General features: G+C 35.5%; 1 protein-coding gene across 2 annotated transcripts; it reads right to left on the reverse strand.

Annotated features, from left to right (window-relative positions):
- Positions 1 to 24,151, reverse strand: LOC128084122 (vesicular inhibitory amino acid transporter-like). 2 transcript variants are annotated; one of them, XR_008208346.1, is made up of 3 exons: positions 23,895 to 24,151; positions 16,843 to 16,959; positions 1,211 to 1,293 (listed from the first exon to the last, which is right to left on the reverse strand). XR_008208346.1 is itself a non-coding variant. In XM_052689967.1 (2 exons), exons 1-2 carry the CDS (start codon positions 24,129 to 24,131, stop codon positions 142 to 144), a joined length of 1,389 nt encoding a protein of 462 aa, XP_052545927.1. In that variant the 5' UTR covers positions 24,132 to 24,151; the 3' UTR covers positions 1 to 141. The 2 variants fall into 2 exon arrangements, 1 of the variants encoding a protein (XP_052545927.1); XM_052689967.1 differs by lacking the exon at positions 16,843 to 16,959 and having other exon boundaries at positions 1 to 1,293.
- Between the last annotated feature and the right edge of the window lie 3,126 nt (positions 24,152 to 27,277).

Genomic DNA, 27,277 nt, shown 5'->3' on the forward strand with positions numbered 1-27,277 from the left:
TTTATACAAATCAAAGACCTGATCCTGCAAACATTGAAGCATATGCTTAATTTAACTTAGTGATGCAATCTCTTACATATAGATTAATGGGACAAAAGTGTATATAAGATTAGGGCCTTATCTGGCTTTCAGGAAATCTTTTTACCCCTCTCCAAATACTTTGAGTAGCCCTTTTATTGAGCATATAACACCTGCAAGGCTGCAAAGGAAACCCAAAATAAAAACAGAGATATCTGCACATTTTTCAAAGAAGGATAGTTTTTTCCATTTAATCTTTAAATGGAAGAGAGAAGGAAGAAGAAAAGTCATAGCAGCACCTGTTATACTGCCTGTTAAACCCATCAGCAGAGCAAAATGTGGTATGAACATAGCCATCAGCAGAGTTAACAGGAGAAATACACTTCTTACACACAAAGCAAACAGCGGGGAACTGTAATTGGAATAGTTGCCTCTAGAAATACAAGCATAAACAATTTCCGTGGCTGCAAAAAAGGGCAAAGGATAAGAAAGAAGGGCCTTGGTTAATAGGCACAAATTCACTAGAGTTTGAAGAAATGATGGCAGGTTGTCAGTAACAACTTCCCTAGTCTCTTCACCCCAAGTTAAGAATGCAGACAGGGCAAAGGTTGTTTTCAAGACACAAGCAAAAAAGTGAGTCCAATTCAGCATACACCTAAATTCCCCTGGGTTTTTCATGTTACCTTCAAGTGTAGGAAGAAATATTTGTGAAGTGTAACTGAAAATTATCACCCCCATGGAGACCAAGAAGTCTTCAAATTCCAGGGAGAGTCTGAATTTTGCCCAGGACCACTGATGTATTTGTGTGAGACAGTAAGTCATCACTACAAAGATGATAATGAAATGGACCAAGGAACAAAGCTGGCTGAGTTTGGAGACAATTTTTAGAGTTTTGATAAATACACAAGGCAGCAGTGTAAGAAATGCAATTACAGACCAAGTTTTCTCGGTCACTGGTACATATGAAAAACTGTGTGACAGCAAATTCCCACTAACAACCAGATACAAAATACATGTCATGATCAGTTCCGTCACTTGGGTCACATTGACAACTATGCCACCTAGTCTGGGAGATAGCTTTTTGCAGCAGGCATTTGCAATATCTTCATATGTATCTCTCACTCTTATGAGATGCCCATCTTCATTTTCTTCATACAGGCAAGCGATTAGAATTTTGCCTGTATAACAGCATAATGCTGCAGCCAAGACAATAAGAAACAGGCCACTGTATCCACTATGGAGAAGAGCATATGGCAATCCCAGGACAAAAATTCCCTGAAGAGGAAAAAGAGAAATAAGAGATAGCAGAAAATCCCTGAGGCAAAACGTATAGTAGAAGTCATGCTCCCAAACTTGCCCTTCACCAAAAACTGCTTTCACCAAACTGCATGGTACTGCTACATTCAGCTAAATAACCATGAGAAGTATGTTTATTTATGACAACTGAAATTATCAGCAAAAATAACTGCTCATACTGACACACATGTAATGATAAGCTAGGAAAAGGAGAATGTGGATGAATGATATAGTCAGGTTCTTAGTTAATATTTAACGCTGATGTGATTTTACAAGGTTCCGAGGCAGTTACTCAGTCAACATACATATTAATGAAATGGGTTTAATAACAGTAAAATTAAGCAGCTGTATCATCACCATCTCCATAATTTTCATTTAAACTAAAAATAGCATTGTAGATAGATCCAGTAATGACAATTCTCTTCAGTCTAATAATTGTTAACACACCTCTGGAAAGTAAAGGGCATTAAAGTAACAGCAGCATTGGCTTTAGCTTTCTTTGTGGCTTCTGAACTCCTAACACAATCTTTACATTGGTTAAGTCCATTACTACAGCAATTTTGCTCAGAAGTTGAGATTCTAGATTGTGCAAACTTATTTAGGTGTCTAAACCACACATGAAAAATATAGACATAATTTTCTCTAAACACTCTCAGAAATGGGCATAATTATATATATATATATATGTATCCAGTAAAAACTGTCATTCAAATTTTGTAAAGCAGTTTAGGAAAAAAATACAGTTAACCAGTTCGACATAAATTTTTACTTCTGTATTTATTACAGCATTGGTGATGTGATGAAATAAGAACTTTCATGGTCATGTTTGCTATCATCCAGGCAAGACTTAATTTGTATCAATTCCATCTTAATTCTATTTCTGAATAAACCAGAACTTCATTCTACTTTGCTAAACCTGTGAACTCTCAAGAGAAAGAGGTTTTTTACATCACATGAGCCATCAAGATGTCCACCTGATGGTTCAAAACAAGTAGGATTTTCCTGAAATTCTAGATTTCATTTTGGTATTACCCAGTGGAATTAATTGCTACCCACATTTTTGAATAAAATCCTTGCTACTATGCACTCATCACCGATTGCTTTCTGAACATTACTCATTTCCACATTTTAAAATGCTAGTCATGGCTCTTTTCAAAGTAAATGGGATTTCTTTTAGAGAGCACCTCATTTCATGGAATATGTATTGGCTGAAGTTTGAAGGGACAAGTCCTATTTCTCAGACATACCTCTAATCAGAGAGGAGCTCTGTTCCCTACAGTTACTACTGAGTACTACTGTTTACAGGCTCAGGTGCTTATATTTTATTCACTGCGAAACATGGTGGACCCTCCTGCTCTTCTTGAAGGGAGCAACAGGTTCTTTCCCTCTCACTTCCTAAGCAGGTAGTGCTGCTTACTGTTTTCAGGAAGAAGAAGTGAATTCGACAGTCTAAATCTCAGCTTAGGAATTTTTCATCCATAATCTTGGCCATGAGATCAGGTAAGGACGTTTCAGGCATGCTTTTGTCTTTCATGTTTTCTCAACTCACTCAAACATCAGTCTTTCTTGTGAAGGCAGCATAGGAGGCCAGCTCTGTTTCAGTTCATCAAGAAGGTTCGTGTTCACCTCGTCTTCAGGGGCTTTGTACCTTACTCCCCATTTCTTTGTTGTACGTGTTGTCTCAGGCTTGATTGATAAGGAGGGGCAATTTTTCAAACACTGAATAATCATCAATGTATATAAAGTGTTACTGTTTTCTTCCGCCATGAGATAGCAGTCTTTTTCAGGCTTGCTACTGGCCTGAATCATCAACAGGAGAAGAAATATTAGAGCCCTGAAATTAAAACATTATTTTTCCTCTAAGACAGTGAAATTGTTCACCGTAAGCATTGCCAGCTCACCAGACTTCACTCTAGATACAGATATCTGCAACATATAGCTGAACAAGAGCTAGAAGGATCATATTAATTACATGCCTTAGTACCTCTTGATTAAAAGGTCAGCATCTTTGTATATTGTAACTGAGGTACTTTGGTAATTATTTACATAATAATACAGTTATTCACTTTCACTACATAACTATTTTGGTTGTTTTAAAGATTTCATTTTACAGCAATGTTTTCTGGTATAAATCACAGGTGCTATTTCATTTAAGAGCTGGGATTCCACTGTCTAGTTGATTGTACTTCAGTCACCCCAAACTCCCCACTCCATTACAGTAATGGCTTGGCTCCATTCTAACGTGGGCCTTGAGATCCAATTAGCTCACAGTTAGTGTTTCTTACTTATATGAACTTCATGGAAGCATTCAAAAGTGCTTAATTTCTGTTATTTAATAAACTACTTACTTAAAAACACTAGATATCTGAGTACTTGGTCTGCAGATAGTACATGCATGTAACTTCTGCTGTCTTGCCATTTTTAATCACAGATTTCACTGACTGGGAAGATAAGTAATTGCCTTAAGTACAAAATGTGTTCTCTTACCTATGAAAACAATCCTTAGAGAACATTTACATAATAGTTTGAATTTAAAAGCATTGTAAATAAACCAGATCTGTGAAAAAGTCACGAAGATAAAAGCCACAATCATCTTGCATATTAACATAAGAACAATGATGTTTTCTCAGTTTCTTGCAATTTGTAGCAGGCTTATCTCATTTGCTCCATACTCACAGCACCATTGTTTTGCCCCTTAACCTGCATTTGGGAGTTCAAAAGGTATCTGCTGACCTGAAGGGCGACAGTGTAATTAAACTGCAGGTAAGTGTCAGAGCAGGCTTTACCACAGAATGGCTTTTTTTTTTTTTCCCCATGCTGAATTTAGGCCATTAGCGTTTATCTGACTAGCCTTAAACTAAACCAAAGTGCAAGTGTTTCAGAGACACTATCACGTTTGACAGCCATTTGCAGTCCTCCCCACAGGTGTCTGCATTTCCCAGCTTAATTGTTTGTTTAATCAGAGTATGACATAATTCTAACCTCTAACATTTCCTTGCTGTTTGTTTATATCAATTTTATTTGGTACTTGTTTATATCAATTTTATTTGGTACTTAACACACAGCATAAGATGAAAAATGTTGGGTTTTTTTTCAACTTTTGAAATTTCAGACGTTATTAAATAATCTCATTTTTGCTCTTTCTATACTTTTTCTTAAAATAAACATAGGGCCATAGAATCCTTAGTGTCAGAAAGGACATCTACGGGCCATATAGTCCAATTCCCCTGCAATGAACAGGGGCATGCACAAGTAGATCAGGGTGCCCAGGACCTTATCCAGCTTTGACTTGAAAGTCTCCAGGGATGGGGCATAAATCACGTCACTGGGCAACCCATCCCAGTACCTCTCCACTCTAACTGTAGAAGATTTTTCTCTTATACCTAACTTTAAACTACCCTCTTTTATCTTGTTACTGTTTCCCCTTGTTCTATCACCCCAGACCCTGTTGCAGAGTCTGTTGCCTTCTTTCCCGTAGCTCTCCTTTAGATACTGAAAGGCTACTATCAGGTCATCTCACAGCCTTCTCTTCCTCAGGCTGAACAGCTCCAGCTCTCTCAGCCAGTCCTCATAGGAGAGGTGCTTCACTGTGTGGTTCATTGACCTCACTGTTGATGTCACTGATGAAGATATTAAAGAGTATTGACCCCACCACTGACCCTTGGGGGACACCATTTGTCACCAATCTCCATCCAGACACTGACCCATTGACCACCATCCTCTGGACTGAATAATGCAGCCAGCTCTTCGTCCATCAGTTTACCCACCACATTGATATCATTCCAATTTGGAGAGAAAGATGTTATGGGTTATTGTGTCAAAAGCCTTGCTGAAGTTGAGATAGATAACATCATTGGCTCTTCCCTTGTCCTCTGATGCAATGATACCATCATAGAAGGCCACTAGTTTGGTCAGTCATGCCTCTGGTGAAGTCATGCTGGCTTTCCCATATCACCTCCCTGCTTTCTGTGTGCCTTAGCATAGCTTCCAGGAGGGTCTGCTCCATGATCTTCTCTGGCACAGAGATGAAACTTACAGGTTGGTAGTTCCTAGGGTTATCCTTCTTACACTTCTTAAAAATGGATATGATGTTATTGTCACTACTTTTCAAATACCACAGAGAGTGGTGTGACACCTACATAGGCCAGTTCCCTTAGGACTCTGGGATGTATCTCACTAGGACTCATAGACTTACAGATGTTGCTCTGGTGGTCACGAACCTGAACATGATCTTTGCTTACAGTGGGAGGGTCATAGTTTTCCCAATCTCCTCCTACCAAACCATATGTTTGAGATTTGTGTGGTGAGCAGTTATCAGGAAAGACAGAGGCAAAAAAAATTGTTAAGCACCTCAGCCTTCTACTTGTCTGGGGGGAAAAAAGAAAAAGAAAAAGAAAAAGAAAAAGAAAAAGAAGAAGAAAAAGAAAAAGAAAAAGAAGAAGAAGAAGAAAAGAAAAAGAAGAAGAAGAAGAAGAAGAAGAAGAAGAAGAAGAAGAAAAAGAGAAAGAGAAAGAGAAAGAAAAAGAAAAAGAAAAAGAAAAAGAAAAAGAAAAAGAAAAAGAAAAAGAAAAAGAAAAAGAAAAAGAAAAAGAAAAAGAAAAAGAAAAAGAAAAAGAAAAAGAAAAAGAAAAAGAAAAAGAAAAAGAAAAAGAAAAAGAAAAAGAAAAAGAAGAAGAAAAAGAAGAAGAAAAAGAAAAAGAAAAAGAAGAAGAAGAAGAAGAAAAGAAAAAGAAGAAGAAGAAGAAGAAGAAAAAGAAAGAGGAGGGAAGAGAGAAGAAGGAAAATAAGGAAGAAAAATGGAAAGAGAGAAAGAAAGTTCATTGTATTGGCACACTGTCAAAGTGCTATGAAATAGCAAGAAAATGTTAATGATAGCCATGAGGGCTGAAAGACTCTTTTTCAGACTTACAAATTCTCTTTGGATTTGATCCTCTGTTCCTACCTTTTCAAAAGTAACATTTTCTGTTAGAACCATTTCCTGTACATCACCAAGTTTAAACAGTTTAATTTCAATGTAAAAGATACCTTTAATAAGTGTTTAGATTACTGTCATTGCGATAAAACAGCAAAGGCACTGTGCTGTGTGCTCTCGTTTAAAGTAGTTCAGCAACCTTAGACCATTTCTTGATCTATCTGTGGAAAATTCCACAGAGAATCTCCTCCACAGAGAAATTCTTTCATGGTGCATTGCTGTTGAACATGGTTTTTGTACACCTCTTAGGAGGACAGAATATGGACAGACAGAGTATACCAGCACTGCTTCTCTGCCACTGGAATGGGGACACAGATAATTTCTATGCCATCAGTCAATCCACTTTTGGACTGGTCTGAATGCTCTCATCCAGTCTTGTGTCCAAATTATGTATGCAACAGATAGCTTAAGCTGTGAGGATTCAATTAAAAATGAACAGCCAAAGGAGCAATTTCTTAAGTTGCCTCGCAGATCTTTGTTTTGTCCATGGAGTGTGCCTGCCTAAGTGGTTTTACTTTCAAGTATTCTACTGGGAGACCAAATAAGCTGAAAAATTCTCTTTTAAGGTGATTTGTTTATAAAATAGAATAGCACAGAGAAAAAGCACTCACATACTTGAGTACGAGTGGAGAAGGAGTTTTTGAAGCAATTCATTTTTACAGCTTAGCTTGAATGGTTATTTGCCAGCAGGGGGAACCCAATCTTGCTCAGCAGGCTGACCCTTCCCTGGCTGTTGTCTCCCAAGATAATTTTAAGACTTTGTTATTTTCAACCCAGACTGATGATGGAAGTGCAGTGGGTATTGGTGTATGTTGCCAATGAGTGAACACATGTACCTGGGTGAAGATCCTCATCAACCCCTGGAGTAGACTTAGACATAGGCATCTGGGCCTACAAGAGAGGACTCATGGATGAACTGGTGATCAGCCTTTAAAGAGACAGCCTTTAAAAAAACAGCAGTGGAAAAGGCATGCAGGGTGAAGTCAGCTAGAATCTATTCACCTTATCTGAACTTCCCCAAGAAGAAACCCCAGAAATTACTGATCCACCAAAAAGGCAAAACCAGCAGGCTGGGATTTCCAATCTGTGTCTTCATATTAAAATATTTCTACATTTCTTGATGGCTTGACTGCAATTTTTTAACCACAGTAGTATTGTTTCTCATATCACCAAGACTGGATTCTTGTTTAAATAGCCAAGATTTGCATAGAATTCAAAATGGGATTGTTCACTTTCATACTGTCTTTTTGACACTACTTCACCTTAGGATAAGTACATCTTCAAGGAATCAAATATGTAAAGAAAAATGGAGAAACAAGCACAATTTAGCATCCTGAGAAAACATCAACAATTCTTAATGTTTTAATATTTTTTAATCCCTCCCAAAATGCTTCATTTTATAAGCCGTTCTGGCTTGAAATATGACACTTTAAAAAACAAAGCAGAAGGAAAGGTAGTTAAAAGCAATGAAGATCAAATCATGGTCAGAGCTGAGATATGCCAAGAGGAAATTGAATAAACTAGAGTAAAAGTGATGGTACAAAAAAAAACCAAAAAAAAGCAATATGGAGAGATTTCACCTTAAGACTTAATCAGATGAAAAAATAAATTTAAAAATGAAGATAAACTTAACTGAAAACAATTCAGTTAGTACAGCTCTGCTATGTGCAGAACACATGCTAATATGTCGGACTGCTAAATGAGGTCTGATTGCCTTTCTGGCAATCTGCAGTTACACCACTGGAACAGTTCAGTAAAGCCAAATTGTATTCCCAACATTTGATTCTGTGCATGAATTTGTGTTAGGCATAGAAACTACATAGGAAAATCTCCTTCATGCATTTTCTTCGAAGAGCAGAGAGATAAATTCAAGAAGCATTTGTTTTCATTTAAAGTGCATTGTTTTCCAGAACTGCTGTAAAAGGGTATTGTTGTGGTATTTATATGAAGATACTACTTTATTAGCTCTACAGTTTAAAATATGGCAAATCTCTTAATCTCATGCCATGATTATGGAGCTACTTGTTTGTTCATGTCCTTGGCCTTCTACCTTTCTCAGGCACCACTATAATAAAAAGAGATTTTGTATTTTCTTCCCGGTCACTGTGTACAACACAGAATAATATTGGACAAGATCCTAATTAATCTACCAGAAAACTTCCTAACCACACCAGAAACTCATGCAGAACCAAAGAATTGCAGAATAGTTGAATTTAGAAGAGATATCTGGGTCCATCTGGGCCAACACCCCCTCAAGTAGGGAAACCCAGAGCAGGGTGCTCAGGCCCGTGATGGTTTCTGAAGATCTTCAGGGTGGGAGACTCCATAAAGTCTGGGCAGCCTGTTCCTGTGCTCAATAACTTGCTTTGACAATCAATCTATACTGACAGCTACTTTTTTAGGATTTGTCACTTAGGCAGTTATTAATCCACTTAAGATGTATTTTACTGCTACGTTAATTGTTAAATCGGAATGTTGTGTATTAATGTGTCAAAAATCCTTTTAAAGTCTAAATATATTATTTTTCACTACCTAAATTACAACAAAGAATTATATAAAGTGTGCTTAATAAGAACAGAAAGGACTTTCTTCAACACCATGAAGATTGACACTAATTATATTCCTACCTTTTTATTGCATATCAATTAAAAGTGCATTAGTGTTACTTTATTTTTCTCAGAATTGTTAATAGGCTTAAATAGTTGGCATGACTTTTTAAATATCATTATGATATCCATAGTCTACTGAAAATTCTAAATGTAGTAGCAATTGTGCATTATCTATAGCTAAGTCTCCCACTTGCACACTTGCTAGGCATTCTGCTTTCAAAATATTGATGACATCTTAACATTCATTTAAAATTCTAACTGTACTTATGTAATAGCTAATTGCCCCAGTCTAAGCTAATCATCAAATGTTCCTCTATAAACACTTGAAAAAAAAATCACCCCTATTTCTAACTCAGCTACCTGAAGATATGTGGATAGCAAAGATGAAATTAATTTTCAGCCTGTTTCTCTGGCTGGACAATGAACAAAGTGTGAACAAACACCTTTGAAACTCTAAGAGCTGACTTCAAAATGTCTTATGCAGAATAGCATGATGCCCATCCTGAAAAATTTCAAAATGACCAACTCTAACCCTCTGCTAGAAGCATATCTTGATTTCCTCGGATAGAGACTAGGAACAGTAACATTATTTTTAGAATTATGAACAATTTTACATGCTCCCTCTACAGCTACTAGAGGGAATCAGCATTGCAAATTTCAATGTGAAATCTTAGGGAAGAGAGTAATCTCATACTACCAATCTCTAAGTTGATATAAACCACTCACAGCACTGGTGTGTGTGACATTGAAGCCTAAGTCCACTTGCATGCCACAAGGAGGACAAAGGATGCTGGCTGATTTTAGATTTACCTTTTATACTCATTTGGAGTAGATTCTGGTTTTATACATACATCCTTCTCTTAATTCTCTTGACATTTATCTTTAGGTTAGTTTTTCTACCTTTTCATTTAGTTGAAAGCACATATATAGTTGTCTGTGGTAGTTAACATATCGCGGTGTGGAACAGGTAATCTCAGAATTTCAGAATTAAAAAAAAAAATACATCCTAAATACTGTCCTAATCTGTGGAGGATGCATTTCTTCCTAATGTCTTCGGACTCCTATATCTCTTTGTTAGACTTCATAACTTATAATTTACAACAATTACACTCAATCTCCCTCCCTTTTATTATAGGTATATATTTGTTAAATTTTAATTGATACATTCATATAATGACTGGAGTTGGAGGGGTTTTAACATGTAGGCGTACTGCTTCCTAATTGTGAGATGCGACTTCTGGACACCTCATAAATTCTTGTTAAGTAACTTTCAAATTACTTCCACTATTTGCTTTCTGTATTTATTTTTTCTAACCCATTATCTCTCAAAATTTTATCCAGGTTTTTAAAATTCTCTCCTTTGAAGTATTGAGTGTACGTATATTACTGTCCTCTGTTTTCGCATAATGAATGCAATTAGATCCACTGATCTGTTCATCTTTATTCAAGGTAATGAGGCTCAAAATAGAATTACCTTATGTTAGGTTCAATGCCTTTTGTGTTAGATAATTATCATCTATCATTTTTAGAAACTTTAATGATGTTTTACTACAGACTGCATACAACCTCCAGCACAGGTCTTTAAAATGGAAGGCACCAAGAACAATACAATTTGTCTTTCCAGACAACAGCTCTGACACAGATAATCATCTTTCTAAAGTAAAGTGCTGCACTCACTTCTTTTACCAATGTTCTTTTTTGTAAACAAGCTTTATCTAATTATTTTAAAATTTCAGTCACATAACTGTATTTGCAATATCAATTATGTTCTATTTCTCCTCAGTGTTAAGAATTTTCTGCTTCTTTAGCTGGCAACACAGACTCCTGGCATTAATCTACAGACACCAGGAAAGGATTTCATCCTCTTTCTTCCTCACTTATCTATTTGTTCACAGAGTTTGAATTCAAAAAATACTAGTATTTCTTCTATGGAAAACTTCAAATATTGTCCATTGCCTGTATGACCGTAGCAGCTGATCCATCTCTTTTTAAGCCAGTGAAAAATCTTCCTATAACTTCAAGGATGGTTGAAATGTACCCAGCAATCTTGTTTTTCCTGGTTTGTCTTTATTCTTTTTGTCTGCCAATGCCAGCCTGCTTTAGCTTCAGGGAAGAAAGTGAGTAAGGCGTTTATTTTGTGATTAATGGCCACAGTCACCTCATATACTGAGAGAAATTTCAGAAGCGTTGGTCTGTCAATCTTCAGGTCCCATATACATTTGATAAGGCAGATAGACTGCTCAGGAGATGCTGTGATAAGATACACAGGTAAGGAAGGTGCACAATCCATACTGTGAAATGTATGCGCCCATTCGACAGAAAAAGAAGTCACTGTTTTTGTTCTCCTGTCAGTAGCCAGATTAGTCTTAAGAATCTCCTAAAGATTAGGTAAGGGAACAGAGGAAGGAAAATGTCTCAGCAAATAAAGATCTGATGTTATTGAATATGACAGCTGATCCCGTTGGCTTTGTATTTGTTTAAATATTTGTTCTCAGATTGAAATAATATGTTGATAGTTAATTCTGGTTTGATGGAAAATGTTAGTTTATATAAATTCATAGCTGTCTGTAAGAATGCTCTGAGCCAAACAAACTAAATCCCCCAAGCAAATTACCTTTTAAGAAAATATGTTATTTCCCTGAGTCTCAAAGGATAAAGCAAGATTTGGTAAAGGAATGAGAGCTTTTATTACGCATTATGGGGAGAAGAGGAAAAAGAGATGAAAAAATTAAAGCAGCCAAAACTAAATTATTTTGAAAATTAGTAGTGGTGAGTGATGTGGAGTCACTGGCTGCTTATCTATTTCTCACATCATATCTCATCACAGATTCTCAGGTTTTCACCTGAAGATAGATAGGCACTCAAAACATCCAAATATAGGAAAATGGGGTTCCTCAAAAGTGTGTTTGAAAGAGCTTAAGGGGAGGAAAAGGGGGAACTATGGGAGACTGGAATTAAAGCAAAGCAAAGCAGTGAAGACCCTAACATCTTTATCTGAGTCTGCACTGACATAACAAAAGGAAGTGCACAAGTGTGTAGAAAATCAGGCTGAGAGAAAGCATTCGGCTTGTTAGGATTTTTTATTGAGCATTGCCTATATTGGATTAGCAGCAATTCTTATTACTTACAAAAGCAAGGCTGCATAGAACAAATCTTACACACTTCTGAGAGGTGAGAAAGAAGCCAGGTTATACCTTCTGGAGGTTGGGTTATGTGTTGTGAAAGCTGGCATAGGATTTATCATGAATGCATGCAGAGTAAAAGGTGACTTACTCTTCCCCTGACCAATATTATCCTGTTTTTTCCTCTGCACAGACTCGTTCACCAATTTTTGATGGACTTCTACTCAACATATAATGACTCCCAGAGCTCGGCATGCAAAGGGGAAATTTTTCATCTTACAGCACTGCCAGGAGAGAATGCAGTTAATACTTTTGGGTGAAAGACCTAAATAGTGGTATAGTATTATTTTTTGTGTCCATGAATCAGCCAACTGATATAAAATACTGCAGCATATTGTTGTATACATGTGAAAAGATATTCCTTACTGCTTGGCTAAGTGTAGACAACAAATCTCCAGTGCTTTTGTTCACTTAACCTCAGTTAAACTTCAGCGGCACCCTGAGGCTTCTGTCTTTAGGATAAAAGAAAGAGCAGTGGATTTCAATGCTAAAGTTTCATCACATGCAGATATAGATGAAGATGATATTGCAAATGAATTTCAGTAGTGGAGGTGCCTCTATTTTACAAGGAAATAAAAGATAGTATCATTCTTAAAATTCAACAAAGATGGATAATTCAACTAATTTTGAGTAGATTAGCCAGAAATCCCCTAATTTTTATAGTTAATAATAAAGAGAAAAAATTAAAGATGAGAAATGAAATGTGATTTTTTTTTGCACCTTCTTAGTACTCAGTATAAAAGCAAAACTATTTAATGTCTCCCTTCTGAAATAAATAAAAGAAAAATGGTCTACAGTTATGTATTGTGAAAGCAGGCATATGGCATATTAACTGCATGCCAAAGAAGCATTTTTAAGGTCTGTAGATGTAACATACTAAAACTGTTATCACTTGAGGAGTAATTTCTCATTATGGTTACTCATACTGGGACACTGCGGTTCTTGATATCTATCGGCCCATGAATATGAGTGCTGAAGTTATAAAATAAGTCAGATTTCTTCTCTGCTTTCATTTATTTCCATTGTTTTTCTTGGTCTATGACAACACTGGAAAGACATGGAGACAAAACGTTGCCCAGAAGTAACAGCTAAGAGTTTTTGGATGAACAGACTGAGGAATTTTACTTTCTTGACTTCATGATTATTCTAAGCTTTTAGATACGAATACTGTTTGCATGGATAGAAATATGAATATTTTATAGAATCATCTCATAGAATTTTTTAGATTGGAAAAGACTACTAAAGTCATCTATCCCAACCATTAATTTCATTAGCAAAGCAAAGTTAGTTTAGTAATTATTGTCAAAGTCTGCATCTCTCTCTTTTTTTCTTCAACTTAGACTATTCTTACACAGCAGGGGAACTTCTCAGCTACACAGAGTTTCTTCTTTGCTCATACTTCAGTATTGAGAGCTGTAGTGATTTCATATTTGAGATATTTGATTAAGACTGCATTTAATTTCTGTTCTTTTCACCAAATTTTCATTTGTTATATTCAAATATCTGGATGGAAGATTTTTGTTTATTTATTTATTGTGATATGAAGTTCATGGATTTTCATGGAAATTCAGTGCTGTACTGTAGTTTCTGAAGTAACTATTTCTTTACTCTCTTTGGTACACAAGGAAATGAGTGTTTCTTAATGTCTATGAACTCTATCTCATTTAAGTTCTCTGTCTAAAACAGGTATGTAATGAATGAATACACATAGTAGCAGAAGAGATATGCATTACAAATCTACCTTCTTTGTGATGCAGTTAGAGATGAGATTCCTAACTTCCTCTATGTAAATACAGCAAAAATAAAATGACTCTGTTAGCTCTGGACAGTGCAGATAGGAACAAACATCACAAAAGGACTATTCATTCAGAGCATAGGACACTTCTTTTAGGATATACGAAGCTCCACCAAAGGTGCCTATTTTTCTTTATCACCCACAGAATGAGATAGATTTCCTTGTGAAGGCTGTGAGATTCTGAGGTGCCTAGGAAGAGCAAAGGAAGAGCTGGGCAGTTTGGGAACAACACCTGCACAGGTGTTGTTATGTAACCTAAGAAATATTGCAATACAAGGTTATGAACCATATCAGCTAGCAACAAGGGATAGGAGAATATGACAGGCAAGAAGCTGTGAGGAAAAATAATATGATAAACATATAACTGTAGCATAAGACAAGAATCAGTAGAAAGCTAGAGGGAAAGCATGAATTATGCAGACAATTATCCTTTCTGATTAGAAGAAACCTTTAGGGGTTGAATGGCAGCTCCTCACAATTTAGGAAACAGCAAAGAGCCTCTGAAATCCCATCTGAGTGGCAAAAGGAAGCCTACAGTTTTGTGAAAGTATTTTAGGTATTTTATTTTTAACTTGAGATGACAACAATAAAAAGTACAAAAGGAAAATCACAGAGAGAGGCTGGCTTCCCAGCAAAAGTGAAAAAGTCAGCAGGCAAGCAAAAACAGCAAAACCAAGAGGAGAGAATTCATTTTAAACCTCCAGATCCTAATTAAAACTTGGAAGATTTTAAGACCCTTAAGGGAAAGTGACTAGGGAAATGTCATTTGGAGTTGGAGATTTGATGCAGCAAAAGAGACAAGGGAACTACTGTAAAATGTGGTGAGATAGAATAGATCTCAGTGCCAACTCCTAAATATAATGTAAAAAGTTAAATGAGGGAATTAGTAGTAACCATATATATATATACATATGTATAATATCTTATAATATCTTTTACATTATGCTATTATATTTCACATATCTGCAAATTCTTGGAACTACTCATTATGTCTGAAATATGCAGTTTATTTTGAAGTAATCACACTAGAATGGTTTCTAAAACTGAAAAACAAAAAATTTGTCTGTTTGTGACCCTGAATCAACTTCTAAAAAGGAAAAGTGAGCCATGGAAGAAACGATAATAAATGAAAACACCTATGGAAACACCAAGACAAAATTTGTCATTGCCACTAATATCATTAAGCAACCAAATTATTTTTGTTCTAGGTAATTACAAAATACAATCTCTTAGTCCTGTTATTTGTCTCAGTTCATGAAATAGAATGAGACAAAATGAAACAGATAGTGGGATGAGTCTATAAGTCAAAGTGAATGTTTCCTCACTTTGACTCATGTGTTTACATTTTTGAGAAATAAATATTAAATTTATTCTTTTTTTTGTTGTTTGGTGAATACAGTTTGCACATACGGTAAAGCTAGTGCCACTGGCCAAGAATACAGAGCTACATTTTCATCCAAGAAACACGGTATGTGTGGGGGGAAGAGGGAGAATAGATGCAAATGGAAGCCATTATTTTGTATTGTGCTTTTATACAGCTAACAATGCTAAAACTAGAGTACAATATATCATCTTCACTACTGTGTGTAATCAGTGTTTATGGCTTTTTATATTCTCAAATAGTTCAATTTACTCATTCAGACAAAGCTTGTGCCATCTCTCAATTATACACATTGAAGTAAATGGTAGATTAAACATCCATGGATTGTGAGAAAGAAGCTTTGCCATTTGGAAAGTCAGCTACAGAAGCATTACTATTTCTGATTCTGTCAGTACATTATAATTATTTGGAAGTCCTTTATTTTTAATATTAAATTCTCATACCTATAGGTGTTGATCTTGTCCTAATATTTATTCTTTGATGAAACTTACGGCTCTCTGGCTCACTTTTATCTATCTATCTATCTATCTACCTATCTATCTATCTATCTATCTATGTATAAAATATATAAACATGAGCTTCTTGCTGAAAAAATTGCTAATGAAAATGAAGGAAGTTTATTTCCTTCTGGAAAGGGCTTATATCTGGCAAAATATTTGCAGTTTTACCAGCTATCATTATGCTATTCCTGCCTTAGAAGGAATGTTATCTTGGGAGGAATTATATGCGTAAATGCTGTGTATTAAAGCAAATAAATTCTCTGAGGTTGTTCATCTTACAGGTTAAAGAAGTCAAATGGCAAGATTATAAGACTATTTTCCATCAGGGATAACTAGTTAGTGATATGTGTGAGAACCTGTAAAAAGGCATGAGTGTGCACAACATATCATCCATAGCAGGCTGGTAAGTCATTGTAAAAGGCAATATGGGTTTTATTTGGAAAGGTAGGTCAAACATTATCACAGCAATAAAGTAAGATGATATAAATTCAAAATTGCCAAATAATAATGGTTTTTAATGAAACCCCACCATGAATTAGAGGGGAAGAAATTATGCCATGTTTCTATTTTGCCTGTAGAAAATACTTAGGTACTGATAAGACCAAAAAGTCTGGCAGATTGATTAGTGTAGATTGAAAGTATTTGAGCTATCCACTTGACCAGAGAGAGACAAAGATCTTTGTTCTGCAACAAGTCTTGCTGTTTTGGGTTCTTCTGTGGAATAAAGTTGTCAGCTACTTGAAACCGATGACAAGTGTTTGAATTTGTTTGGTATTTACTATTTCAAAAGGTATAACTTTCACACATTTATCTTTAATATCAGGTTTCTGTCATTCTCTTGCTTGATAGGATTTTTAAGATGGCATACACATTTTAATGCCAGAATATTCTAAAAGTACTTCTATCTTGTTAGTCTGCTGACTTATTCTGTGCTCACAATGGATTTCAATCACAAGTAAAAATTATTCATATTAAAAAAAAAAGAGGGAGGAAATTGGATCAGATACCAGGCTGATTTATCATAGCCCACATTTAAATGATCATTGTTTTGTAAAGAGTCTCTAAAATAGAAGACTTGTTGAGACTTACTTTCAAAATTATTTTCCTTATTGGAGCACCTGAGTGTCCTTGGTCAGAATCCCTTCATGCCAGACATCGTGCAAACAGACTGCAAAAAGATGGTCTCTTCTTCAAATAATTTAAAATCTAAGGGTGAGATAACAGTAAACAAATGCAGTGTGCAGTGAAGTCAATGAAACCATGACTCAATATCAGAAACTGCAAGTCAAGAGAAGTAGTGGTTCTACTGTAGCTTGTAAAGGTGATGTTTTCAGCAAAAGGATATTTAAAGGCAAAGAAGGGCAAATAAGTATCTTCATAAGAATGCTTGTTTAAATTTTAAAGAATTCATGATCTTAATTTTAACCTGAAGAACTGAAATCAGCCAGCAGATGAGAAAGGTAAATGGTAGATTGCTAAGGAAAAGATGTGTAGTTTATGTTTGACTGAAAAGTTGAAGAGGTGTTAGCAAAGAGCTACAAATAATTGGTTTATAAATGAAGTATTCTTATTATTATGCAAAAATTATTGCAGTGAAAAATGCATGCTGGAGTTATTTAGCATGTGTACACTAGTATATATCTCCGTATCACTGCAAGCAAAAGATTTTTTAGGCATGAACACCTCTGGAACAGGCGAAAGTAAAGATAAAGAGGTCTAGAGGGAGACACAATGTTCAGGTTTTCAAAGTATTACTCACAAGTAACATTTATTCCATGTATGTCATGGGAGAAATACACACTGACAAACTTTTTTTTGCAAATATATGTAAATGTAATGCAAATTACACCTCTGACACTTGGCAGGTTGTCTGTTGAGCTCTAGCAACACCACTGACAGTAGTTGGCCTTTGAAGACTATCAAAGTCAAAACCTCTCAGGTGAATATGTGCTTTCACTTCATTCATGGAACTGTTCTTGAGCTGAAATATAAAATGGTAGAAATACTGATGTGCCTGCTAAGAGTATCAAAACACCTCACAAATTTCAATTAAACCAAAATTTTGTGCTATTACTGGCTGGAGAGCAAGGCTGTAAGGAGGAGAGCTGAGCTGGTCTCTTCCAGCTGCTCTCCTGCAGCTCACACTATGACTTGTGAGCCCTGAGCCCATCAGAGCTGCAGGGAGCTCACTCTCCTTGCAGAATGGGAGTAAAGGTGCCAAAGGGAGAAAGTGGGAGATGCCCAAGCCATAAACAGCCTATCAGCTCCTGCCCCTCAAAAGTCAGTTCCTTGAAGTGCTAGCACTTACAATTCAGAAGGCAATAGTCAGCTCTGCAGGTTGGACGCTCTAAACAATGCGTAGTGCAGAGAAACTTTATTGATCGTGATCAATTTCTTAAATTTTAAAATCTGATTAAAATGTCAGGTAAACACTGGACCATAATAACTCCATTCATAGGCTTTCCTGAAAAATGAGTTATAAAAGTGGTTGAAAAATCAGTCTCCAAATACTGCCTGTACGCTTTTCTTCGCTGTCCTGAAATGCATACAGATCAGTGACAAAACTGCTTTTTTTTGCACTGGCATGAAACATTTAGACAAATACATCAGCAAGGCATTGTGCTCTACTGCTGATATTGGTTTTCTGTTTCCAGGTGTTAGGGAGCAGGAAAGCTCTGTGGGAAGGACACTGCTGCACACAGCCAGCTGCAGTCCCTTCCATCAATCCCACCACAGGGTGCAGCTGAGCCCATCGGCCACATTTGAGGCACCTTTGAAAGGTGTATGTGGAAAAAAGCAGAAAAGGCTTCAGAGGACAGTGTCAAACTGAACATAAAAATTCAGGATAAGTGTATTATGCATTACAGTAGCTTAGCTACTACTTCTAAGAATAATTACCTACAATATGATGGCTCTGAAATTTAGACATGAAATAGATATATTTTAGGGAGTTTCAGTTGACATGACTGGAAATTATAAACATTTGACATTGCTAAAAATAAAGCATCAAATGAATAGGTTTTTGAAATACAAGATTATAATTCAATGTTCTGAACAGAACAATTTGAATTTATTTAAGCACAGCAGTGTTTCTAGCTACTGTTATCAAAAGGATGTGAGGTTAGCTATGTCACTAGGACTCAGGTAGAAATCAGTTAAAGAGATTAAAGATATCAGTTAAGAGTAAACATTTTAAAATAAATCTGACACCCAGTGTTATCAGGATATTCACATTTATGGTTGATTTTGCCAGCTAAACCTCAAATGGGTGTTGAGTGCAGTATTTAAGAATATCTCCCATCTGAAATACATGTTAATTACCTCAAAGTGTATCAACATCATAAATTATAGATCACTGTATATTGGTTATAGCCAACATATAAAGGTTATTAGAGTCATTTATGAAAGGGGAAATTTAAGGGTAAGACAAAGGGAGAGAGAAACAAACCTCCTTTAACTCTTTTGCTACTCGTCTAGTAGGAAATGGAATTTTGTGTCCATGGTACATACAAGCATAATCTAAGGACTGCATTAACTGGTAAAGATTTTTAATATGTCTTTTTGGCATCTAGAAGATTGCAGGAATTGTAATACTTTGATCAATTACTTTTTAAAGCCATATTTTTAACAGGTAGTATAGTGCTTTCTGAACCAAGGGTGCATATGTTGGGAATCATCTGTATGTCCAAGGAATAATTTGTGGAGTATTTATTCTATACCACAGATCCTACTTGCTAGCAAATATGACACAAAAGGACTATGGAAAACTGATTTGCCACTTCTATCATTTCCATAGTAGTTATAGTAGAATATGCTGATGTAAATCCATTCAACACTCCCTCCATCTGTTCATTGCTCCAGTGATGTGACAAACAACAAAAAATGCAAAAGTTACAAAACAGCAACTTAAATCCCATGAGAATGATCCAACAAGGAAAAGTTTAGGAGTCCCGTCTTCATAACATTTTTAGTATTTACAGCTGATGAAAAGAAAACTTGGCTAATAGAAAACATTCTCTAATTAGATTTATGGGAATGGCAGTTAGTTAACTCAAAATAAATCCACTGCTCAATCTTTATATATCAAATCAGGAGATTTCTGTGAAGTAGATATAATCTCATTGCTGAAATATAACACATTTTTGTGAAAAAAGTAGAGTTGACATGAGAGAGAATATGTATACTGTATGCAGCATTCTCCATGCTATGTGAAAGTAAAGAATTATGGTGTAGAATCTGAGCTAAATTTGAATATGAAAGATATGAATAAAAGATTGAATATAAAAGGTTGAGTTTAGAAGTGACATGTCCAGAATCTTACTCCCTTCTCCCTGCTCCCCCACAAAGAGAAAATCAGGGCATGAACATTAGTTACACACAAAATGCGACTTATATTCTGCATTTTATAATGGTGACATTCTATCAAAGGAAAAATGTATTTAAATTTAGAAGGTCCTCAACATGTCCTAAGACTTTTTTGATCTCTAGTTGCAGCCATATGAGTTTGAGATTGCAAACACATTAAGAATAAATTTATCCAGTACTGTAGGTGCATTTTATCTAAAACTTTAAAAATTGGCATTTTTATGTGCATCATGTAGACATATAGGTTTGAAATTTTGCTTTGTGTTGTCACTTTTTGACTAGCTCTATTTAGAAACTTGGAATACTTGTTGTTCCTAGATTAGATATGAGCATCAGGCATCTCCCTTTAATTCTCAGTACCATCCTTTGATATGAAATACAGAAGATTGTTTCACTCAGACGTCTATAATTTATTGCAGAGTATGACTTTAGCCTCAAGGAATTTACTGCCCTGGGCAACTGACAGAGTTCACCCTTGTTCTCCATTTTGGAAAAATTGATCACTTAAGATCAAGATTTAAGTGGCTGTTTAGCTTTCTAAACACATAGGAATGTACATCTCTATATTTATAAAATACTTATACTGTCAGTAAATCTTGATGAAAGGCGTATTTAGACACTTTTAAAAGATGTTTACCTGTATATCTTTAGGGACATGCCTGTTAATTCTGCTTTGGTGTCACTCTGTTTCATACTTAAGACTATGGGAGTTGTTGATAATACGTACACTGCAGATTTAGTTATTTTAGGGAGTAGGTGGGTAACTCAGAGCAATCATCATAGAGAAACAAATATGAACTATTTGATATTCTTAAGTAAATATTATAGTCTCATACATGAATAGAGATAAGCCAGATCAGAACACAATTTGGAAATTTATCTGTAATGGCCCAGCTTGATGAAAATACAGAGATGGGTGTGAGCACAGTGAGGCAATGGGTGGTGTGTTTCAGCAATGATGCCATCACACTAAGTATGAGACAGTGGGTCACCTCCACTGGTTCAGATATTTATGAGCACAGCAAGCAAGTTCTTGTTCACTGTTGGTGAAGAAGCATGCACTGAGTCAAAATACACCTTCAGTATGATTGGATACATGTCATTATTTCACCAAATATGCAGGGGAGAACTGTGTGCTTTTATACAAGCATCATGGAGCTGAAAGTAATTGTACTTTGGAATTGCCTGGGTACATGGCTGAGTATTTTAATTGTTAAACTTGCTTGTCCTGATGAGACCAAATAAGGCAAGGTAGACTTACGGTGATGTAAATTACAGTCATAATAACATGAACTTTGATTCCATTATGAAAGGCTATAACATTAGAATTTAACTGCTATTTTTTCTTGCTACTGTTGCTTTGCTCATATATCCAGAGTTACTGTATAAGTTAGTACAAAATTTTTTGGCCTTTTACTGCTCTACACAAATACCACTTGCATCACTCTGACAGACGATACTGTTCATTTTCCCTTTTGAATTAATTCAGGTTTATGGTCTCTGTCGTTACTCAGATTAACTGGATACAGATTTTCATTTGCCTGTTCAGTGTTGGAATATGAAACGTGTTTCCCTGGAAACTTTAAATGTCTCAGGCAATCATTTACATAAACAGCATTGTCATCAAAGCTGCACAATTTTTCAGTTGAAATTAAAAAACAAACAAACAAAAAAACTATGTCATTGGTTGAAAACATTTGCATTTTGAACAATCTAAGAAAACACTTCTATTTAATTTTGGGGACCAAATATGTACTTGTTCTCATTATAAATATGAAAATAATTTCAATAAATACTTTCACTTATAGACTAACAGTATTCTGGAATATCTGTTTAAAACAGGTCTGAATTCTGCTTAAATATTTACCTCTAATTGTCATGCAAGACACTGCTGCTCTTTCCTCCGGGTAGGGCAAAAACTACTGTCATTTTGGCACAGATTGCTTTCACCAGTCAGGAATGTTTGGATTATTTTAAATATTATTCAGGTAATTCTATTGTTCTCTTCAAAGCTATTTACAGAAGTTTCTTTGAACTGTTATTTTTTTTTCCTCACAGGTACCCAACTAATATTCTTTTCTCCTGTTCTGCCTTTCTTCTTTCCCTTCTGTCTACCCTTTTGCCTAAATAGAATGCCAAAGTATTGGGAAATAGGAAAAGTGCATGCACGTGCACATATGTCCTCCCATATGCACTCAGCACTGCACTGTGTCATTAGAACATTTTGTCAATTCTTTTAGATGAACTGTAGCTCCCAGGTTTTGCCATCTGCTTTAGAATGAAAGCCCAGTATAATGGTAGCTGCCTTCTCTTTTAATTATGATTTCTAAAATATTTGAGATCAAAGAGCAGCATGCAAAGCTTACAAAGCTGAAAGTTTTAACTCAGACCATAGTTACTGATATGACTGGGTAAGTTAGCATCTCTATGTAACAGATCTATTTTTGAGCTGGAAGCCATAATATTAATGATTATTAGTAATTATCTACATAAAGACATTTGGGACTTTTTAGACAATTTGATGCATTGCAGAGACATTATTGCTTTTGTTTTTCAGAAGGAAAAACAATGAGTGAGGGAGAAGGTGACTTCTCAAAAGGTCATACAGCAAATATTGACAAAATTGAGTTCCAGAATGAAATCTTGGCTTCTGTTAAATCAAAGGTACTTTTTAGTAACTCACAGAGATAAAACTCACAGAGATAGCAATGGACTCTCAACCCAGGCTCCTGTTCTGACTAGAAGCTGATGAGACATATCAAAGAGAAAAAATGTTACTAAAAAGTAGCTTGGCTCTTTTAGGACCTCTATTCACAGCTGAGTACTTTCTGAGTATGATGTGATACTGTGCCCTAAATGTTATTACATTGGCTCTCGTGTGGTGGTGCTCACGTCTGAAAATAGAGTGAGGTTAAAATACGTCCTTTTTCTTTTACTCCTTTGCAGAACTGAAGGATGAACTGAATACACAAGCAAATGTTCATCAGCATGAGCACAGACTTATGTGACATTGGAAGGATTTTTTTTGTATAATTGGAGTGCCATAAAAAAGTCAAATAGTTACTGGGACTAGATGTATCTGTGGGTACCACTTTCTTCTTACCATGTCAAACGCAAATTCAATTGTAATGATTGAATTATGTAAGGAAATGAATCATGAAAAGTCAGAAAAAGAATCTGAAACATTTTATGCTAAATTTAAGGACTCAGAAAAAGGACTCACATCCACAGAGAATGCTAGGACCAGATCCCTAAGTCTTGCCAACTCGACTATTTTCTTTAACACTGAAGAGTATTATCACACTTTGTGTTTTTCGTGCTCCAGTTCATATCTAGTGTAACTTACACATCAGAAAATATTTGACTTCAACCTAGCTCTTATTGCCCTATTTCTAGGAGATATTTTTCTCAATTTTCTCATACTTCTCTGTAACTGAACTAAAATATACTTACCAAATAAAATTTACAGACTTTTAGAACAGATGCAATCACCACCTTTTCATTTTCTACTAGTTTAAATATTTCTGAAGTTTTAAGTAACATCCCTGTGTTTGTTTGTTTTTTTTTTTATTATTCCCTTTGGAGCAATACTTTTGTAGAGTGTTAATCTTATGCAGTAAAATTGAAATATATTAGTAATAATTTCACAGATCATTTAGAAAATTGCAGAATGATGGTGAATTAAAAAAAAAAAAAAAAAAAAAAAAAAAAGCAGGCTAAATGATGACCAAATTGTAAAAATTATAGTTGTAATGAGTAGAGCAGTAAGAATTTACCTGAATAGCATTGGTCACATTCCATCCTGCTTCCCAGCTGGAGAGCAGTTTTACCCGGGCCTGTGGCAGTGGAGCTGGAGTCTCATATCCTGGATCCTGATGGCAGATGTCAAGCTCAAATTCCAGGGGTCCATCTGGCTTCTCTCTCTCCTCACTGTGAACCCTGTTCAGTTCATCTCTTCTAGCAAAATTCACATTTTCTTCATCAGTGTCTAAGCAACTGTCCCATCTCACCATTTGCAAAAAGAAAGACGGTGTTTCCCTAAAGCAGGTGAAAAGAGATGAAAAGGTCTGCTTCAGATGAGCCATCTTGAATACCAAATATTAAAATAAAATCTTTTGTGACTTGTCTTTATTTTGATCTGCAGCTGTACACTGTTAATCCTTTTGCTAAGTTAGCGGAGATACTTAGTAATTATGATTCACAAAGTTTGTTGTTCATTTATTTATTCCAGTTTCAAAAGCGAGCTAAAGAAATATCTCCAGCATCTTCAGCATGCTGCCCAGAAAGGTCTGCGGTGAGGTTTAACAGTTTGCAAGCTGCAATTTAAAATTCAAATTATTTTTCCTTCTACCTATTGTATCTACATACATTAGTCAGTCATTCATGAAGCACCTACAGGTTGCTGCAAGAATCTTGTTCTGGAAATTATGCATGTTTCTAATACAAATAAATAGTTCTGCCAAAAGGAAGAAAAATGCTTCATTAAAACCTAGAGTTGATGGACTGACTGTGAGGTAAATGCATGTAAACAAGTTCACTTCTCCCAGTGCAAGAATTTTCTTCTACGTTTTAGTGTCTACAGAGGTCAGTAGAACTTTAAAAATGTTCTTTAAAAAGCTCAAAGTTGCAAGAAAAAAGCAGCTTGCTCATAACTGCATTTAACAGGGGAACGACACAGAGCTATGATTATATGCTTACTATAGCGATGTAAAGAGTTATAATTATGATTATTCACACTACAAAATCCTAAAAATATCTGTATATTCCTGCCCTTCCTTTGAAGGAATTTATGAAAGAAAGGTTGCACAGTTGTAAAATTATTTATCCTCATTTTCTTTTGATATTTTCCAAGCTAGCCTCATGTTTCTTTTCCCTCTTCCCTTCTTTAATAAGAAGACTAAGCTTTTCAACAGCAATATTTCTACATTAAAAATTGAATTGCTAGGACAACAATAATGCTGGAAAAAACTATTTGCTTATAAAGGGTCTGAATTTGACCACATGAGAAGAATTGTAGTTCTTGTTTGCACAAGCATCACCTCTCTGTTAGCTGTAATTTCAGGAATTCTGAAAAGAAGTTTCTATTTCTTAGTGAGAATATTGAATTGGTAACTTCTCTGCCAGATAAATGTAAACCTCAGACTTAGTAGTACTTATCAGTTCTCATACATTTTCAAAAATTAAGTATCGAAATACCAAAGAAAAATGCACATTTATATGTCTCCAGAAATAACTGATTTTTAATTAAAATATTTCTTTTAGATCTCTTGGGCTTGGTGTACTGTTAGAACTGATGAAATATCCTTATTAGTCTCTGACATACATCATAGCACAGGACATTATAGATTACCACTGTACAATATTTATTATTATTTATAAGACTACCTAGAGATCCTAACTGAAGTCAAGATTCCTTTGAATTAAGATGTCCTAAAATCTGTTTAGTAAGAGACAGCCCCTTTTTAAGAAGTTTGCAATTTAACAAGAAAAGACATACAGAAGCTTGGCAATTTGGGAATCTATTCTCCTTCTTTGCCTACTAGGCATAGATTTTTTTCATTCTGTATATTACCTGCAGCTTTTATTTTTGCAGTCAGCAGGACAAATTATGCTCTTAGTTAGTTACATTGGTGTACATCTACTGGATGTTTCACTGACATAAGTAATGAGCAAAGGAAGATATATCAAATCTTGTTTTATTATTGCATAAAAAAGCTCTGCTTATGTGACGGCAGAAAATTTAATACTCATTGTACCACTTACAGAGTACTGGGAAAAAGCAAACTGTAAAAGCAATTACTGAGAACTAGACTCAGTCAAAGAGTAGCCTCATTCTTCGTTTTTCCCATTCATTACTTCTGCTAGTCATTCTTTCTTAACATGTTCTTTATACACGCAAGCTAATATTACAAGCTTCATTAAACCTATTATCTGGTTTGGAGTAAAAACTTCCCAGTTTATGGTAGGATACAGTCATCATTGTCCTCGTCAGCTATTTATATATTTCTATTTCAGTACCTGAAATATGATCAAAATTTTCTCCTCCTAGAGAAGCAGGCTGTTGCTGTGATTCATAAGCGTGGTAGGACTAGGTTTCAGGAACAGGAAGAGTGGTTGGATAGGCATGTAAATGATATATATCTTGGTCAGTAGGATCACAGTATAACGTTATATCCTCATGAATAAGATCTTCAGAACTGCCAGTTCCCTCAGACATTATTTTTTCCAGTTTTCCGTTGTCCTTCAAAGACTATGTTTCAGAATACTAATGAAAAGTGGGTCAATGAAGTTTCATAGGCTTTTATTTTAGACAGAAGTGGAGTTACAGATCATTTTATGTGACAGTCAATCCTATCTCTTCCTTATAGCCTCATCTTAGCTATGGGACTTAGATTTGTTTCAAGTACAAGGATGAGTCATGGCTGCTTAGCATGCTCTTTCATAAGGAATAAGATCTGTCTTCTTCTATATATATATATATTTTTTTTCCTCTAGAATAAATGCCTGCACAGAGGGTATACACTACTATCACTTTCCATAATGGAGTTACTTCACACCTGTAGGATTTTTTCAGACTTTCCCATGACAATGCTCTAGATCCATGGGTAAATGCACTAGATCCATGGGTAAAACTGGATCTAAGAGCATGGAAATTTTGGATTTAGGAAAAGATACACGTGGCATGCTCTCACAGAACCATAAAGCTGTGTGATGGAGAATACTGCTGAATACCAATATTGTGTAGTTGAGATATCTACTAGCTACCCCACTCCCCAACACAAGATTAGCAGGGTTCTTTTTTAGTCTTCAGAAATGTATGACTGTAAATACATATGCCACTTTAAAAATATATAAAATTCCTTACCTAAGGAGCCAAACTCTAATGCAGACAGAAAACAATTTAAATCAAGAATAAAAAATTGAGTGGTTAACAGCACTAACACTGGAAAGTTCTTTGAATGATCTTGATTCTTGGTCAGAATTTGTAGAGGATAATTCTTCTCAGAGAATGAGTATGAAGCTGTTCAAAGCCTAAGGGTCATGAGAGGAATTAGTTCACTAGTCGTGCAAATAAAGAGACAATACAAAAGAGGACTGTAAGAAATACACATCTTGATGATGTGAGAGAAAATAAGAAAAAGTATAGACAGAAAGGAAA

The sequence above is a fragment of the Tympanuchus pallidicinctus genome, unplaced genomic scaffold, assembly GCF_026119805.1.
Source record: "Tympanuchus pallidicinctus isolate F22 unplaced genomic scaffold, pur_lepc_1.0 scaffold1, whole genome shotgun sequence".
NCBI classification, from domain to species: Eukaryota; Metazoa; Chordata; class Aves; order Galliformes; family Phasianidae; genus Tympanuchus; species Tympanuchus pallidicinctus.